This window comes from Trachurus trachurus, assembly GCF_905171665.1.
Source record: "Trachurus trachurus genome assembly, chromosome: 12".
NCBI lineage: Eukaryota > Metazoa > Chordata > Actinopteri > Carangiformes > Carangidae > Trachurus > Trachurus trachurus.
In genome coordinates this window covers 12,709,034-12,727,593 of record NC_139908.1, presented here as the reverse complement: position 1 = coordinate 12,727,593, position 18,560 = coordinate 12,709,034, and the positions used below count along the sequence as shown (strand labels likewise).

At 40.1% G+C, this 18,560-nt stretch overlaps 3 protein-coding genes across 5 annotated transcripts in view; all 3 read right to left on the bottom strand.

The window, feature by feature from the left end:
• Positions 1 to 727, bottom strand: part of eng (endoglin) — a 36,838-nt gene extending 36,111 nt beyond the window's left edge. For both annotated transcript variants that reach the window (XM_083983597.1, XM_083983598.1), the window contains exon 1: positions 631 to 727. The gene's annotated coding sequence lies outside the window, so the exon portion shown is untranslated. The remainder of the gene's footprint in view (positions 1 to 630) is intronic.
• Positions 728 to 8,488: 7,761 nt separating this feature from the next.
• On the bottom strand, positions 8,489 to 14,594 carry ak1 (adenylate kinase 1). Its single transcript, XM_083984167.1, has 7 exons — positions 14,433 to 14,594; positions 10,485 to 10,520; positions 9,785 to 9,820; positions 9,517 to 9,680; positions 8,986 to 9,102; positions 8,680 to 8,871; positions 8,489 to 8,575 (listed from the first exon to the last, which is right to left on the bottom strand). The coding sequence occupies exons 2-7, from the start codon at positions 10,489 to 10,491 to the stop codon at positions 8,507 to 8,509; spliced, it is 585 nt and encodes a 194-aa protein (XP_083840293.1). The 5' UTR covers positions 10,492 to 10,520; positions 14,433 to 14,594; the 3' UTR covers positions 8,489 to 8,506.
• Positions 14,595 to 15,180: 586 nt separating this feature from the next.
• Positions 15,181 to 18,560, bottom strand: part of gpsm1b (G protein signaling modulator 1b) — a 51,776-nt gene continuing 48,396 nt past the window's right edge. For both annotated transcript variants that reach the window (XM_083984156.1, XM_083984157.1), the window contains exons 12-14: positions 17,896 to 18,058; positions 17,222 to 17,427; positions 15,181 to 17,038 (exon numbers count right to left, since the gene is read on the bottom strand). In XM_083984156.1, the coding sequence (XP_083840282.1) occupies positions 16,835 to 17,038; positions 17,222 to 17,427; positions 17,896 to 18,058 (573 nt within the window). In that variant the 3' untranslated portion in view covers positions 15,181 to 16,834. The remainder of the gene's footprint in view (positions 17,039 to 17,221; positions 17,428 to 17,895; positions 18,059 to 18,560) is intronic.

Genomic DNA, 18,560 nt, shown 5'->3' with positions numbered 1-18,560 from the left:
CTCCCCTCGTGCACAATGAGGGTCACAACCTGAGGGTTATCTGCTGGTCACTAACTTCTGGCCCCGACTGTTTTCAGGAAGCACTATACGACATGGCTCGCTTTAAATAATATCACAATGCCGGGATCAGATAAGACGAGCGACTCGCTCTTGTTATATGATTCATACAGTATAGAGGGAGAGGAAGAGTCTGTGTAAACTGTTTATGGATTTCCAAAGGAAAACAAGAAAAAGCGTCACGTTGCTTCCCGCGAGAGAGACGTCTCAAACAGCAACACCAATCCTCAGCGAGCTATTTTAGAGATAAGACTAGATGCAATTGCTGTTATGTGTGAAACGTGCACTGATAACGACCAATTAACTAATAATAAATAAATTAATAAGAAGCCACAGTAAACTACTCTAGCATACCGGCTACTTTGTCTCGACGCCTCAAAATAACGATCTATAAGGTCGTATCAGCTCGTTATTCCATACAGCAGCATATTACGGTCATGTAGACTGAGGGAAGAGAGTGTGGTTTATTTACTGCCCTCTAGGCAACAAGGGAAATAAAATAAAAAAAGAGCACACATCCCTGATATACTAGTCTGTAAAAGTGATCACAAAGTTATGAATCACAAAGCTTACTTTTTCAGAGGAGGTTGTCTCTCTGGAGTGAGGCAGGCTTGGTAATCCACAGGCGAGGATGTGGCTGCACTCAACGGTGTAACGGTGTCAGGACTTTCCAAACTTTTTGTGCTGCCTGCCTGGGCGGTGCGGATTTACTTTAGCACCCCTCCCACCGGCCTCCCAATTTTCTTTTTTTTTCTTTTTTTTCTCTGTCTTGGGTAGTGCTGCTGCCCCTGTCAAGCATTATCTCATCTGGTCAGCACGAGGTCTATTAAAAAAAAAAAAGACAGGCTATGATGAATCTGCTATCTGATGGACCTTTACTGTCATTTTCTGTGGAAGTTTTGACTTTATGTTTCTTGGCTTCAGCCTCCGGGCGTCAGTGTGGAATAAACTTGCCAAGATTTTTCCCGAAACGTTACTGTATGCTTCAACAAAACTGCATTACAGAAACATGCTCCATGCATTGCAAAAAAAATACACAAGATTTTTGAGGTATTATTTTATATGTATGATAATTTGTAATTTTTTTGTAACTGATAGCCTTATAATAACTGTCAAAAAGTCTTATAATCATATAATCAGTATATTCAGGTGTCATAATCTCATAATTATGAGAAAAACAACTCATAAGAGGTAGATAATGCAGACTAATGAGGAGGAACTGTTATACTACAACTTGCCTAAGATTTATTAGGTCTTCAAGATCTTTTCCTCATCATAGTGGTCATTGTTAGCTATCAAATAGGAGGTCAACAAAGAAAAAACTGTTCATAGCTTATCCAAATTACACAGTGAGGTAAACATTTCATTCTGATTTTATAACCCTGAAATGATTATTATAGATAAAGATTTTTTCTGCCTGTTTCCAATAAGCTCAGTATTCTAACCACATGTTTTTCATTTAACTGACAAACATCTGACTGTTATCAGTGTCCGTATATACCTCTTGGCAAGAAAGAAAGAAAAACATGTCTGTGGACAATAAAGGCTGTGTAATGTTATAACATGTTTCCTAATTCTAGGATTAAATTGACCCACTAATGATGGTGACTAGTGAAAACACATTTCTCCTGGTTTTACATTCACATTGTAATGAATTACAGTTTTATTGTTTCAATTCGGGAAATTCTTTCTGAAGTGGCTCAACATTGGGATTTTTAGAGAGACGGCTGAAAAAATAACCCCAAAGGATATGACAATTCATGAGTCATAACAGTTTATATGGCATCTGACTGTTTCTGATACATAGTATTAGTAATATCCCATCATTGTTGTCATCAAGGCTGGTAGATATTTCGGTCATTAGGCTGAGTGGGATGATGCATTATACAAAATTATTTCAACGCACAATTCACACAGAAGAAAGTAGTCCTTATACACCGTCAGTCACTGTGCCAAAAACCTCAAGAGGATCATAGCTGGAGAATTATTTTTTTTGATATAGCATCTTAAAGTGCTGTGATCTGAACTGAACTGATCTGAGCCTGTCCAGTCCAGATTTCATCATAATGGGCTCATAGTTTGAAATATCTGGGCAACTACATCTCTGGGCTCTGTAGCATTTTGTGCTGTGCATGTCCATCTAAAACTATAACACTCTAAAAGTAACCCTCTAAAACCAGTGATGCCGGAGTTAGTGGTCTTTTCTGTCTGCTCTTTTTTCTTTCTTTCTTTTTGCTGCACTCCAAACACTTATCAACAATGTTATTACAAAATGCAGACCTAACAAAATAAAAACAAGCAATGTGTTTGCTGGAGCATTACCAGCTTTTCACCTGCACATTTTCTACTCAACACAACACAGTGCAACACGTGTCTGGCTTTGTTGTGCTGCAAATTAAATGAGAGCAGCACTGATACTGAGGACAACAGCCTCAATAGGTGTGTTGTACTTATTGTCTCGTGCTGCCACCTCTTGTGATGCAGCCTCACCATGTTTTTTCACTCATTTATATTCATCTCCACATGGCTCTTTAATCAGGTCCAAGCTTCCCTGGGCTGATGCCATGTTGTCACAATGAATGTTTGAATTTTTTGCTCCGTTTATGCAATGCACATTTACTTTTTCTTTTCTTTACATAGTCTCTACCTGTTCCTCAGACTCAGATATAATCTAATGTAGTCATGTGAAGAGCAGCCATGCCACAAGGAGGCAATTTCAGTGTAATTACAGTGCTATTAAGGAAATTATTCACGTATATCTAGCTAAAGGTCAGTGTTATATTTTACGGTCTATATACTTTGAAAATTGATGCATCATTTTTCAATTATTACCAAGTTTAGTTAAGAGAAAATGATTTACCTATTTTCAGTCAACAGGTAGACCATCCTACATGCACATAATGCACTGTGTTGCATTTTATAGATACATTTTATCATAAATGATTATGATTGTAGGATCCTATATGACTGTCGGCAATGACACAAAATGACAAGGAGTCATAAGTGTGTGGCATCTTGATTTATTGCTCACTATAGTGTATGGTGAATGAGTGGATGAAGCAGTGCTTTCAGGTGCAGCTCTAATAAATGATAATGATTTAAGTTTGACAGTTGCAACAGGGAAATGAACAACATGTCATTTGGTCTTTTTTACTGCTGACATTTTGATATATTGTAGCAGGGAAAGCTCAGGTGTTACGTATAACATTAGTTAGATGTCATTAAAGTAATTGTAGAGGAGGAGATACCATTAAAGCTCTGATAACAAAAAGGGCTTTAGTCTGACTCTGACAGTGTGATGGAAATATGGCATCCACTGTTTATTTGACGTATTCATTTGTGTCCTCAGTCAAGCAGCCATTTCACCCACATGCTTCATATACATCATGATTTTATTTGCTCTATATCCATTACACTACTCACATTTTGATTTTATCACTACACCACCTTTTCCACCTCAGTAAAGTGTAAATTCATAGATTTAAAACAATCATCCAGCGTCAACATTCAGGTATTTTTTAGACATATATACATACTGTATATAAGCAGGTGGATGGAAACATATGAGAGAACCAGCTGACATTTCCACAGTTTGACCTGTCATAACAGGAAAAAGCACAGGTGGAACATATTTCATGGACAATGGATCAGTTCCTTCATGTGCCCCAGCAGCGAGACCTGCCACTGAACCGGCATGTGCAACACCAGCAGCATGGAGCTACTGGAGCTCGACAAACTAAATGGAACACAGTCATTTTCCATGTAATAATGAGTTACATTTGTATTTCTACCGTTACATGTCAGAATGTCTACAGTACAGTGAAGAAAAAAGGTTGGAGCAAGATCTGAAACAAGTGGAATTCAGCCATAATTAATTTCATTATTGATAATGAAAATGTTAACCCTAAACCTAACCCCTTATGTGTTGTACACTCTGCTAAATAACACCCAACCAAAAGTTTTATATTAAAGTTTTTCGTCCACATAGCACATAGTGCTGCTTGAAAGTTTGTGAACCCTCCAAACATGGTGCCTGTGATTGTGGCCAAATAATTCAATTTTGGCCTCACCTGTCCAGAGAATGGACTTCGAGAAGGCCTCTGGTTCGTCCAAGGGCTCTCTGGCCAAGTTTAAAAAGGTAACTTCTTGAGTGCAGAGGCTTCCTTCTAGTAACTTTCCCATGAATGATATGTGTGTCTATTTTTCACTTGATTATTGATGCATGTACATTTATTCCAGATACTGCCAGAGGTCTGCAACTCTCTGGAGATGATGTGTGGGTTGACCTTTACCTGATGTATTGTTCTTCTGGTGCTTCTTGGTGAAAGTTTTGATGGCAGTCTACTTCTGGGCAGAGTTGTGGAAACGCTGTGTGTCCTCAATGTGTAAACGATTTGTTTTGCAAAACCCTTCCTAACAATGTTTCATTTGATTGGTGTATGTGTATGTCTCACCTGAGTCTATTACCTAACTTTACCAATGCAGCTGAGGTTCACATACTTTTGCAAATACCCTGATTCCATGTTTCACATAAACATAATATAACATTACATAACATAACCTGACATTTCATGTGTAAAAACTGACAATGGTGAAATAAGAAAAGCATGGTAAAAAAAAAAAAAAAAAAAAAAAAAATGAGAGAGAGAAATCTAAACTACTCAAGGGCTTCACAAACTTTCAAGCAGCACCACGTACTATTCTTATTTTAATTATTGGTTAATTTGGTGAACACGATTAAACCTTGAAAGCTAAAGTTTTTCTTGATGGAACAGAGTTTATCTGTGCTCTACCTCCACCACTTTGTGAGGACAAATGGAGTGGAAAAAAAGAGAGTAGACACAACATCCTTCAGTACAGAACAGACCCGGAGGAGTCATCAACTCAAAGCAGAGGAGACAGACTACGGTGTTCTGTGTAGACCCGAGTTTAACAATGGCACAAAAGCATTTAGAATAATTGGAAAAACTGCTGTAGCAAAGAAAATTATACAAACAGCAGCTCCGTCTGTCTCTCTCCGTTTCCTTCTTTCTCTGTCTCTAAATGTGAGTCACGTGTTGTTGGCTTTAACAGCACCGGTCCTTTTTCATTCTCAGCACAGTGACAAAAACCACTCAAGCATTTCAGTCAAATTTGTCCTTGTCCTCACATTTTGGTAAGAAAAAAAGATTGAAAGGAGTCTTTAAATGAAAACCCCCTTATCTTTCAAATATGTTGAATTCATGATTTACTGTAATCTATTTCAATCTACTGTATAGCATGCAATATATGTTATAAATCTGTCTCAATTATTTAAAATTGCACTCAGATTTTGGTCATAGGCCCAGTCTGGTTCCTCTGTGATTGCAGATCACAAGTGCTTAATAACTAATTGTGCTACTTGACACATTTGAGTGCTAAAAAAAAACCACGTTGCATTCACAGCAGACAGACGCAAAGCCTTGTTTTCTGTGACTAGTTGATATTCTGCCTATTGGCTGTGAACTTGCCTCGACCTCATTCCTCCAGGCAGCATGAACAAAGAAATGCTCATGGGATATGACACTAAGCAGAGACAGTTTTACAGCACTTGTATTCTTTGTTAATTAAAAGACCGCAATCCTGTAGCGCTTTTGTATGGCTTGGGTTTTAATAGCCGAGGCATATGTCAGAGTTGGCTTTCATTTAAGGCACTCCATCACCTCTGAGGCTGGCCAAAGGACACTTCTACAGTAGCACTCTCCTTCAATGGCTTTCCTTTTTCCTTTTTTTTTTTTTTCTATATTGGAGCCTACCCATGACTCTCTATCCCCCACCCACGAGTAGTGTTTCAATAACAGGAAACAATCGCCATCGTCTTTCATCACAGGTTGACGTTGGTTCCCGCTCGGTGCCACTGGGTCTCTGTGGTGCCAGCCAGCCAGCCTGCCGCAGTCCATAGCAAGAGAGACAGAGAAAAAGAGAGAGAGCATAAAGAGTATGCATCAGCTTACTTGTTTCCTTATCGTCCTCCACGGAGAGATCTGACGCATGGCCTTGCAGCAGTAATATCCAGGACTCATACATGATGAACTGAAGCCTGTCAGCCTTACAGTCATTCTAAGGCAGCTAATTGACATGTGGCCCATCATTATGGAACCATACTGTTTGAAAAACCATATCTGACTCTAGTGTGATTTGTTTTATTTAAATTTCTTTTCCTTTTTTTGCTGGAAAGTGCAGTTGGGATTCAGTTAAGTGAAGTGGTCCTGGTTAATTTTATATTACAGTCACAACGCCACATTTGATTTTCTGTGACAGTCTGAAAGAGGGGGTTATTTTCTCAGCAGGCAAGGCATGTCTAAAGCTGCACCACCCTCAGAGGGATGGTAGCCCCCATGAGACACTGCACCTTGTCCAGGTTACATTTATTCATGCACTCCTTGTGCATTTTACCTTTTTTTTATTTTATTTCTAATACAGTTGTCTGACAGCTGAAACAAAAGCATTATGTATCCATGGATATATTACGCATGCATGCATACGGTATTCATGCATTCAGTCTCTGACAAGCTTTGATTTTCTTTTTTTTTTCTTTTTTTGGAGCTGCCACAGTAGGTTTTCCAACTGATTCATCCTTGTGTTACCAGTCCCACTGATAAATGACCCTTTTCCCACAGAGGTGATACCACACTGATATATGATATTAATAGATGATTGCACACAGGTGCTGCTTGTAATTACACCAGGCCAGGCTCTGCAGCTGTTGTAAGTGCACTTACGATCATATAAGCACGAACACTTTTTTTTTTCCTTTTTTTTAAGTTCATATCATCCACCGGTGCCACATGTGGAAGCCTCAGTTTGCTCATCAGCCCATCTCCATGCTCATTAAGCCTGTTTCTGAGAGGCGGGTGGACAATAAATTATTTTGTTGACATCTGTCTCCATGTGATGAATGAATAAATGCTTCTTACTTGATTGGATGCAGTTTTTCCCCCCTGGAGGTTCTACAATTTAGTTATCCAGGTGGTCCATGTTTCCTTTAAACATGGTGTGCTATATTTGAGGGATCCAAAATGAATATAATTTACTTTCTTTGTAGGGTTTCTATTCGACTGTGAAGGATGGAGAAGGATAATTTAGATCTATTTACAAACCCTAACCACCATACACTGATGTCAGTTGTATACATTGCGGTTTAAGGAGTGGTCCTGTAATTTTTATTTGTAATAGGTTCATTTAAGCTGTGGTAGCTGAAGTGCAGCACACGGTGACACACAGGCTCAGGCATGTCTCTCTCCCTCTCCCTCTGTCTGTGTCGTACGTGATGAACTCCACCGCCACCTCCTCTCTTCATCTTTGTTTTGTACCTTCATGAGGTAAGAGCAGCATTCCTCGCATTCAACGCAGCATCCTCGATGACTTTATGAAAGTGCTTACAGACGCCTTTTCTTGATTGACTTTCCGACGGACACATCCTGTCCCCCTTCAGAAGCCGCTTTCCTCTTCCTCATCCCTACGGCGCAGCACACATGATCACAGCTCTCCTTGGAGGCCAGTCCGGATACCTGTTGCAGTGTTTGCTTGGCTGGCCATCTGGAAGTCCGTGTGTGTGTGTATGTGTGTATGTGTGGAGGAAGGTGAGAGGTAAAGGAAGACCTGTTGGTCATCGAGGGCCTCAAAGGAAAAGTTATAATAACAGTAATGAACTATGGCTATGGCAGTGTGTCCTGTATCCTGTTGTGTCTACATTTTTCTGAAAAGAAAAGCATTTCCGTCTTCAGCTTGGAAGCCTTGTTTATGTGTGTTGTTGTTCATAGGTCTTCACAGTGTCTATCTCATACAGTGCCTCTATCAAATATTCACACACAATAATTTAATGTTTTTGTTTTCCCCTTGTATTTTAATTTCCTTTTTTTTTTTTTTTTTTTTTTACATATATCTCTTTTTATAGACACCCATGTTACATGTTTACACCTTGATGAAAAATTATAAAGTTTCTGTCCTTAAAATATCAATAGAAATGGATTGATAAAAATGATGGTTGTCCACAGTGGGTGATCGCTGCCAATGTACAACGGCACAATCACAAAGGAGTTCACAAAGGGGCCTCTGGATGTATCAGGGTTAAAGATTGTGTAAAATGACAGGGTGGCACCAGGATGATGGTGCTGTATAGGTTGGGAGATGTTTGTACAGTTTAAATAAATACTACGCACAAAATGTATAGGCAAGTATGTAGAAACAAATGGATTTCCGGACGTTGGAAACTGTAGATGCTTATTGCTGGATTGGAGGTGGAGTTAAGGCATCTTTGTTCCTTTATGGCCCTTATGGTGTTTCTCTTATCAGATCAAGCTGAATGGAAACCCTAATATCCACATTGGTGTTCATATTTTGTCCTCATGAAACTGACTCTGAGACAATAATAATAATTTTAAAAAACCAAGCAACAACAACCAGACACAACTCATCTAGTTATGTTGTTTTACTTCAGTGCATCAATAGCCTTGGCGACATGGCCGAAGACTTCATCCACCGGCAGCTCGGAGTCAATCTACAAAAAAAGCAACACAGACACCATTTGTGAGAATATATTCATGTCAGATTTAATTTCACACATGTTTTTTTTCTGTCAGTGCATGGTGCTCGCACACTCACCTTCCTCACAATACCACGGCCTTCATAAAAGGCGATGACTGGCTCGGTTGCTTTGTAATACAAGTCCAGACGCTTCTTGATGGTCTCCTCATTATCATCTGAACGGCCGCTGGTCTCACCACGCTTCATAAGCCTCTTGACCATGGTCTCTGCTTTTGCGTCAATGTACAGCAGCAGGCAGGGTTTGCCGATCTGAGATCAAACACAGTTGGGATGATTTAAGCCTGTTCCCATAGTTGCAGGGAAGAATTATAGACCACCTCTCTCTCAAAAAAAAAAAAGAAAATTCAACACGCCCTCTCCTACCTTCTTCTCAAACTCCTCGCCCTGCTTCACCTCACGGGGGTAGCCATCAATAAGGAAGCCCTTGGAGACATCAGCCTTGGCGATCATGGCATCCTTAATCATGTCCAAGACTGTGTCCTGCAAGCAGCACCGAAATATTATGGCCAACCCTCAGAGCGTGATATAGCACCTCAAGATAAGAAAATAACTTAGAGTGCATATTTTTAAAGAGATAGCTCAGGTTATTTGGCATGGGGTTGGGTGAGGTAGTTATACATAGTGTATTACCTGCAGTAGATTCAGACTGGAACAGTGCCAGTTTAGAAAAGCAGCAGGGAGAAGTACATCTAGTACATCACTCAGCTCCTGTGCTGGTGCTCCTGGCTGCTTCTCCAAACTGAGACCTACTGATCTGAATCTACTGCAGGTAATATACCTGAACTATCACTTTAATCTCACCTGTGCACAGATTTTGCAAAGTGCTTTTACTTATCAGTACAAGAGGGAAAAAGACAGAGACAAAGGAAGTGTGTATAGGTTTTGGTTTCTTACCAGGGGCACGAGCTCTCCCTTCTGCATGATGGCCTGGAGCTGCTTGCCCCTCTCAGAGCCAGAGGACACCTCGGCACGGAGCAGATCCCCAGATGACAGGTGGGTGTAGCCATACTTGGTAACTACCTTCTCACACTGGGTGCCCTTTCCAGAGCCAGGCCCACCTGGAAAAGAAAGACAGAGAAATGAATTGTGCCATAAAGGAAGTTAGATTTAAGTTTAGTAAAGCTAAAAAAAAAGAGACACAATTCACACTGGATGTACTCACCCACAACAAAGATGATCTTAGCATCTTTAATTTTGTCTGAAATGAGAAAAAGAGGTAAGTGTCAAGATTTAAAAGGTTCTTTCTAACCAGAAAATTAAATTCACATGAAAAGGATTTTTTTTTCTTCCCCCAAACAAACCATCTCGCTGTGAGGAACCAGTCGTACACGTATTTCCCATTCTTTTTCAAAGTCACAATACACAGTAATGTCAACTCGTCCACTTGGCTGTTTTGTCTGTGCAGGTCTGTGCTATTACTCAAACAGTGTTGCCATGACAACTGTTGTCACAAGGCTGTTCTGTAGCCATGTATAACTGTCCACTGGCAACTACAAGAACTAATTCCAATGAATTTGCATTAAACTAAAAGAAAGAATTTTGATTTTGGGCCATTTATTATTAACTACATTGTATTGACTACCACGAATACACTGCACGTTAATACCATATCATTTCTAAGTAAGGAAAAAAAAAAAAAGAAACAACACAATATTTAAATTGATATGTGTCGGCTGTATTCTCAAAAAACACCAAAAGATGGCAGTAGAGTCCAAGAAAACACAGAAACCCTGTCTCTGCAATATTCTGCCCTCACTACCTTAATAAAAAAAAATAGAAATGAACACATGAACATAATGCACCACATTATTCATCATTATTGAAACATTTACAATCTTAATCAAAGATATGGAATTATTTACCTGCCATTGTGTTGCTTTAGATGAGTTTTCCTTCAACTAAAAGACAGAAAGGGAGACAGAAAAGGCAAATGAATTCACTACAGCAGATAATATGTCAGCAAGATAATCTAAGTAGGTCACAATTTGGTGTGTGTGTTTTTTTTTTAAGGTAATCCATTACAAACTGTCACTGTTGTGTGAAGAGTGGACAACAAGTGTCTGGACAAGGCTTCATTTTGAAAGCTGGGATTAATGTCCGCATCAAAACAAAAAGACAGGTGTCAGCGTTGATGATGTGTTTAGAATTTGATTGTTTATCAAATATTAATTTTAGGATGATGCAAATAAATTCTCTCCTGTGCACCCTGAATGAAAGATTGCTCCACTGTCACCCTTAATTCATCAAGGTCACAGAATTATTTGCATGACAGTTTTCTCAACTGAGTGAGTTTGAAACACACAAAACCGAAATTAAATATTTAAACTGCCCTTTATCACTGTATGCTGTTGACAGGAAACACTCTTCGTTAGCACAACTCTTCTAATTAGTACACTTATTATACCAGTGTTAGTATCTATATCATTTTTAAACGTTTTTATCAATGGAGACTGTACAGTGTAGCGGGATTTAAGCTGCTAATACACAAGGCTATGCCTGCATGAGGATCATGTTTCAGTCACCCCACTGACACCCTCCACCAGCCACTGAACTCTATTATTTCTCCTGCAGTATTGAAAAAAAACAGTGAGAACCTGTGACGTCCCGGAGAGTCGGCCAACCTGTTGCAGAGCAGACGGGGCAGTAGAAGCTTCTGACTGTGTAGCAAGTGGTATTTAAAGCTGCCAGTCCTAGTCCCGCACTAGTTGATTGGTGTAAGAATGTCTTTTAGTTGTCTATGAATAGAGTCAGATGGACTGTCTATCTAACGCAGACAACGGCCACAGAGTTTCCTGTTTACACTTCTCTATAACGTGGAAACAGACAACAGAAGAATGAGGAAGGGGGTTGGGTCAGTCACTGGGCTGTGTCTAAATAGATATCTTCAAGTAGGTACTTGTCAGTGTCATTGTGCCAGGGTGTGTTTGAAACATTGACATTATAACTTCAACATGGCGCCTATGTCAAACTAACCAGCCGGTTTTGCATTTACTTTTACTAAAGGGAAGTTTGCACAGGCCAAATACCACACAGGTCATAACTTCTATATTCATTCTCATTTTTCATTGTCCACCACACATTCTGCATACTCTAGTTGTGGCTATTGTATTTGCTTTCCATCAGGTAACTGATGTCACACTGGTGTGGGCACTGATCAAGTAACTTGGTCTGTCTCAAGCCTTTAGGACTGTTTAGTTTGTGTTTCTAGACTTGAATTTGACCTGCTGATTCTGTAGCTGTTTGCTTTGCTCACTAGCACATGCCTGATACTCAAACAGTCTGTTAGGCCTCTGATAGTGCCAGACTGACAAATCAGCTTTAAAGGCCTAGTGTGTAGGATTTGGCAGGATCTATTGGCAGAAATTGGATGTAATATTTATATTTGAGTTTAATTTAGTGTATAATCCTGAATATAATCCACTTTAATATAAGAACCTTCATAGTTTAGCATGAGATCTTCATATCTGCACTGAGTGCGGCTCATTGTTACTACAGTACAGAATACAGTGCTGTCCCCAACAAAGACCTTACAACATGAAGGGTGCGTTCAGGTGCTACCATACAATACTATCCATTTTGTTGTAATCTACAGCCTTACAGCCAGATGTCACTAAATCCTACACACTGGTTTAAAAACTGTATAGTGTAAGAAATCCAACCATGTACTGTAGAAACAGTATGAGCAGGTGCTGTTGATTCTGATGTTGCATCAAAATGGTACAAGGAAAGATCAAAGTGAAACTGAAAGACGGTTTAGTGCTGAAGCTCAGGTGGCAGAAGCTTCGGCCACACACACTGTTCAGCTGGCAACTGTTTCAATACATCTGAATTTAGATCTACGGCAAAGACATCAGTATGTGGGATCGTAAATTTTTACCGACAGCTGACATTTGATGATGTGTGTTAGTGCAACATGCAAGAAAAAACAGATGAGCAACTCCTTATGAGGTGACTGAGAATGTTAATTCAGTTCTATCTTAACAGTGGTTGTCTCCTCCAATGCCCCAATCCGTAGTGCATGTGGGGTAAGTGGATTGTTGGTTTACTTTATGTTGGTTTTTCCTTTAATTGATCACCCGCTTGTTCCATTGTAGCTCCAATGCAAAGAAAAAAAGATGTTATAATGTGTAATGAATAGCTTTCTATATGTTAGCTAACATGTGTTGCCTTGGTTTACCATTGAGTTGTACTATGCAGAGTACGCCCTAAAGCTGCAAATGTTACCAACATGTTCTCTGGTTCTCACTTGCAATACTCCTCAGCACTAGTGGTGCTGCTTCTCAGGTGTCCGGTTTTATGTCAGCAGCCGTTAACCCGGTGGTCTGTGTAAATGTCACTTGGAGGATGGCATCTGAGTCAGCACTGAGCCTGTTTGGGAATGCCACTTTGGCCTATTATGGTACCATCCCCCGGGTGCCCTGCTTCGTGGGCTTGGCAGACATGTTTTGCTTTAAATTTGGTGTAAATATCATTACAAGTGCATGTTATACTGCATGGATTTATGGAAGTGAAAGTATATACAGTGAAACAAAGCTTGGTTTTACTTAAAAATACATTTCCCAACAGAGGCTTATATCAGATCTAGAGGTGCTGCAAGATGTTTGCACAGGATTTTGTCACATGTGGACAAAGCCACCTGAATTTTGTATTAAGGCTAGGTCCATATTGTTAGCATGAATAATTCAATAGCAACTGGGTGCACTGTTGATAGAGAATATAAGACAAGTTTAAGGAGATGCATTCAAACGTGATTTTTGTAATTCAATCCTGGAAATTAAATATAGAGAAACTGATACATATCATCTGTCCCACCCTCATGTCTTATTACTGTTTTTTAACATGCTGCCCAGCTAAAAAAAGACACAGTCAGTCTGCAGCTGTTAAGGGATAGCATGTCAACCATTCTCCAAGAGCACATGGAGATGGATGAAGCGTTCACTCACTGCCCCTGGAAGCAGCAGGAGTGAAAACAGGACCGAGCACATGATCTACAGTACTTGTACATTCCTTCTATACAGCATTGGTTCCCTTGGTACTCTGCTGGTTTAATTCGGTGTACTGTCCCTTTAAGGGAGAACAGGGGACCCTTTGACGTCAGTGCAGAGGAAGATATTCCATGTTGTTTGTGAAAGGATGGAGCGAGATAAATGCACTGTTAGCTGTGGCTCTCAGGGACGTGTTTTGTGTTCTAAAATGCACGATCTGGTTTACTTTAGTGTGCACCATTGTCTCACAGGAATCACTAGCATTCAGCCTCTCATGAGCTCTTAATGACCTTTTCACTGTGGCTAAAAGAATGGCAGTGGGATTAAAAGGTGAGAGCAGCTTGTATGAAAATGCCCTTTAATGGTTGTAGGTGAAGGAGAAGAGGTAAACCATGTGCAATGAAATGTCAAACCAAATGACTGGAAAAACGAATAAGGATCAATGGTGGTTTGTCCCTCAGCAAACCAGTTATGTCATCTATTCAATACCATCACTGTGCATGACACACACACACACACACAGACACACATGCATACATGCACATACATGTCTCTGCAGTGCATTCACAAAAGCCTGCTCTTTACTGATTGTGTCGTCCATTTTCCACAGTGTGACTAACCAAAGTTTGTATAGAAACCAGTAACCGTGACAGTTTACCATTACAGTGCTCTTGTTATTTCCCCTCTCCATCCCATCAAACAGCCCTGCCCACTCTGCCTGCCCACACTCTTTCTCTCTGACATCTCTCTATTTGTCACTCAGACCCACTCCTGGCCATTTCCTGGCTGCTCTTCCTCTATGGAGCCTTTGTCCTCTGTACTGACCTCTCTGTTTCGCGCTGTGGCTCTAGATCCCAGTGCAAGGGGCTGCTGTCCCTGGATCCCCGTGTGTGTCTGCACAGTTCCTGCTGCACGGCAGCCCTCCCTCCCCCATGCTATGCCTTTTTATAGCTCAGCTGAGCCTGCTCAGCCGGTGTTGCATTCTGGGTAAGAGGGAGGAAGAAGGCAGGGAGAGGCAGGATGAATGACAGGAGGAGGCATGAGTGAAATTGAAGGCAGGGGGAGCGGAGGGCGGAGGGGAGGGTGGAGGCAGCGTGTTCCACAGTAAGTTTTAATTCGGGTCATTAGGTAATGAATGACTGCATGTGGGTGTAGCCCGGAAAACAATACAATCTTCTGCTTTAATTAGTAAATGAGATGTGGATAGAGGAGGATCAGATCTGCTAACAACAGATTGCTGCATTTGTTTCTTTACATTCCTTCTCAGTCTTGGTTATACAAACAAACTGGAAGTGAACCAATAGTTTGTTTAGCCCTTTGTTCTTTGTTCCACTACAGATTGGACTTGAGAAATTCAATCTTTCACCGTGTTGTTCTCTGCCGACCCAGGATTTATTTTCTAATGAACTGAATGGGTTGAAATTCTGCTCCATAGAGGTCAGTGTTACTGTGTAATTTTCCTAAGCTTAAAAAGAGGAATCTGTGAGTCCACACTTTATTTTCTCCACCAAAGCTAAATAAAACCGGAGCCCAACGAAACATCTGAAACATTTTATTAAAAGCATGAGGGACATATTCATGTCCTCAAATGGAACATAAATACAAAATATATTTATATGTACAAAGTATGGCAAAGACAAATAGAAGCGTACCGGGTACTTTCTAAAAATGTTAATTCACAAAAAACAGAGAAAGAAAAATATTAAATGTAGCTCCCAATGTGTTGTTTATCAAAGAGAGATGAATCAAACAGAACCACTATGAACTTGGTACATGATTCATCCTGGTTCAGAATTCAGTATCTTAATGGGTCTTAAAAGGTTTGAGGTACAAAAATGAGGTAAGCACTACTTTTGAATAAAAAGCAAGCCCATAGGTGAGATCAAATGTTTAGCATTTTATGCTGCAGAAATGTCCAAATCTGTGCCAATAACATCCCCTCCCAGTTTTTTTTTTTTATGTCTCTTGTATTCATCTCAACAAGTGGATACAGAAGGACAACAACCTCCGACTCATTTCAGCTGTGCTTTTGCAAAAAAAATCTCCACATTTAAGGTCCAAGTTAGCAAAACTCTGTTGCTTTAACAAGAGGAAAATGTTCACGATTACAGTGCGGTCCTGCAGATATTACAGGAACTCACTGTTCTCTGTATTTCACAGAGGTAATTCAATATTTTGACCACAGGGAGGCACTATACCAGCACCACAACCTTGAACATCATGGTATTAGATTCTTCCACACATGAAGCATCCATCTCCTCCATCAGCTTCTATTTCTATGTTAATTAATAAAAAATGGCAGTAAGTAGTAGTCCGTTCGTTATCAGATGTTCAGACGTGTATGGGCAGCAAATAGCATCACTTTAAAAGCCAAGCAGAAACATTAACTGGAGCTTCAATTATCACACAACTCTAATCTTGAATCTAGAAAATAAGCAGCTATTTCATATCATTTGCGCAGTAACCACGGCTACTGCATACTGTGTGAAGAGACCGATGCACTGAATGCACATAAATAACATTTATGTTGATGGTTCAGTCAATTTAAATGCGCTGGTATCAATCACTGGAACATTTAAACTGACCGAAGCTGTTTGTTTGAACACTGGAAGGCCCTTCCTAATACTGTTACTGCACAAAGAACACCGATTTTCTATGAGCGGTGGGAACCATAAAAACCGAATGATAAAAGCAGCATTGATCCGAGCAGAAACTCAACTGACGTATTCTGTGGAAAATGATCAGATTTCAGTGCAAATCTTTCATTTCTCTTGCATTTTTCAACGCATATTCTGTTTCTATCATTAAATCTTTTTGTGATTTCCATGACTCACACGCGTTAGATTTTTATATTACACCGTACGCCCATCATGTGCTTGTAAAAAAAACACGTCTGACACCAGGGTATACAATCTTGAGTCTTAAAAGTCGATGATTAAGGCATTAGATTGAGTAAATATTTCATCCCTTACAGTATGTCGTCGTTTCCCTCACCTCCGAGCCTAAATCCTGCTTGTTTTCCCATTACATTTACAGACATTTAGAACATAATACACCAAGCAACGTTTGACAGGGTACCACCTATTGCACATGGAATTTGTCTTGTTATTAAAAATCGTGTTAGTTCAGCCTTGAGTGCTGTTTTTCTTTTTTCTTTTAAATGTCGGCTCATCCTTCTTTCATTCCGTCTCTTTCCCATTTTCTTTTTAAATTTTATTCACCAAGTCCTAGCTGGAAAATCCACCAGGTGGCTCTGGATCGGGGGACTCAGGGTTGTCCTGGTCGTCGTCCGTGGGCAGCTGGACACGCTGTTCGTCCATGCGCTTGGCCTGCACCCTCTGGATTAGACTGAAGAAGTCTTCATCAGGCACTGTGGGGGCGTGGGGGCCGGCTTCTGGCGGAGAGCACCGCTGATCATCAATCCTGGAGGACTGGAGTTGGAAAGATGAGTACATTTAGAGTGTAGAGGCAAATGTAACATGTCTATAACATCACTGAATGAATGCTTGACATTCGGTGATGAAATAATGAAGCAATCTCCAATGTATGACTAATAATCATGAATCCAAGAGGATGGAACCCTTGACTTCTTGTCATGAGAGTCCTGGTCTTACCTGGCACTTGATAAGCATGTTGAAGAAGTCATCACTTGGCTCTTGATGATCTCCCTCACCCACAAGGTGTCCCAGGTTGTTATGGGTAATCCTCAAGCCAGGAAGGCTACCGACATTTACCCGCTGGTCATCGAGACGGCGGCTCTGAGAGCTCGCGATCAAATCGAACAGCTCCTCAGTCTGGGGGGAAGTGGTAATCGCAGGATCTGAGAAAAAAATAGGAAGAACCAAATAAATTTCGCAAGGCTCACATCTACACTGCAAAAACTCAAAATCTTACCAAGAATATTTGTCTTATTTGTAGTCAAAACAATCTCATTATACTTAAAATAAGACATCACATAAAAAAGTAGCTTGTTTTTAGACACTTTTTACGTCTTAAGTAGAATATAATAATAAGTAGAAAAATCTGATAAGTTTTTCTTTCTTATTACAAGCACAAAAAACTTGCTTTCACTGGCAGTTTTTTCTACTTATTTCAAGTGAGAATTTGTTTGAAACAAGTGGAAATCATCTAAAAACAAGTACATTTTTAGGTGATGAGTCTTATTTTAAGTGGAAAGAGATCAGTTTTGAGAAGAAATAAGACAAATATTCTTGGAAAGATTTTGAGTTTTTGCAGTGTATTTTTTTTTTAAAAAGCTTGTAAAGCTCTATACCAAAGACCAGCGGACCTATCATCTCGTTCAGGGATGCCACAGAGTTTTCAGCACCCTCTCCATTGTCCCCATTCTGTGGCTCATCAAGATGGCAGCGCTGGTCATCCATGCGGCTGCTCTGGAACTTGCTGAGGAGGTCGAAGAAGCAGTCTTCATCGGAGGGGTCACGGCCCAGCTTCTGCAAAGACAATGACATGTTAGTAAAAAAGGTCTCATTCTTCTGTCCATCTCCTGCTTCCAATGGGAAATTCCTGTCAGTTGTTAATGTTCTTTTAATGGATTTCATTACGTCTTCACTTTACTACACATTCCTGCCTCAATGTGTCCATGCATTTTCTCAAACAGGCTTTTATTTCACTCCAAGACATGATCTAATGTGGGTTTGCTGCACTTGAATGAATTGTACTTAGTAGTTTACCTCGGCCCATGAAACATAATCTGCCAGTGGAATAATTAAACCCAGTGTCATTATGAGTTGCATAATGAGGGCCTTCAAGATGGCCAACTTAAGGAGGAGAAAAATAATCTGATTAAGTCACTCGGGATGTCCTTCATGGTGAGACTACCTTGGCCTAGATACTGAAGGTGAAACAATATCACTACATGTTGTGTAAAAATAAACACCCCATAAAAGCTCACGCGATTGGATGGAAACATTAACAGATAAAGCTGTAGTTGCC

What these genes read in the sequence shown, in the direction of transcription:
- ak1 (XM_083984167.1), bottom strand. An exon ending in TAAGATCATCTTTGTTGTGG is followed by an intron (nt 9,681 to 9,784) that starts GTGAGTACATCC and finishes TTTCTTTTCCAG; the next exon opens with GTGGGCCTGGCTCTGGAAAG. An exon ending in GCGAGGAGTTTGAGAAGAAG is followed by an intron (nt 8,872 to 8,985) that starts GTAGGAGAGGGC and finishes GTTTGATCTCAG; the next exon opens with ATCGGCAAACCCTGCCTGCT.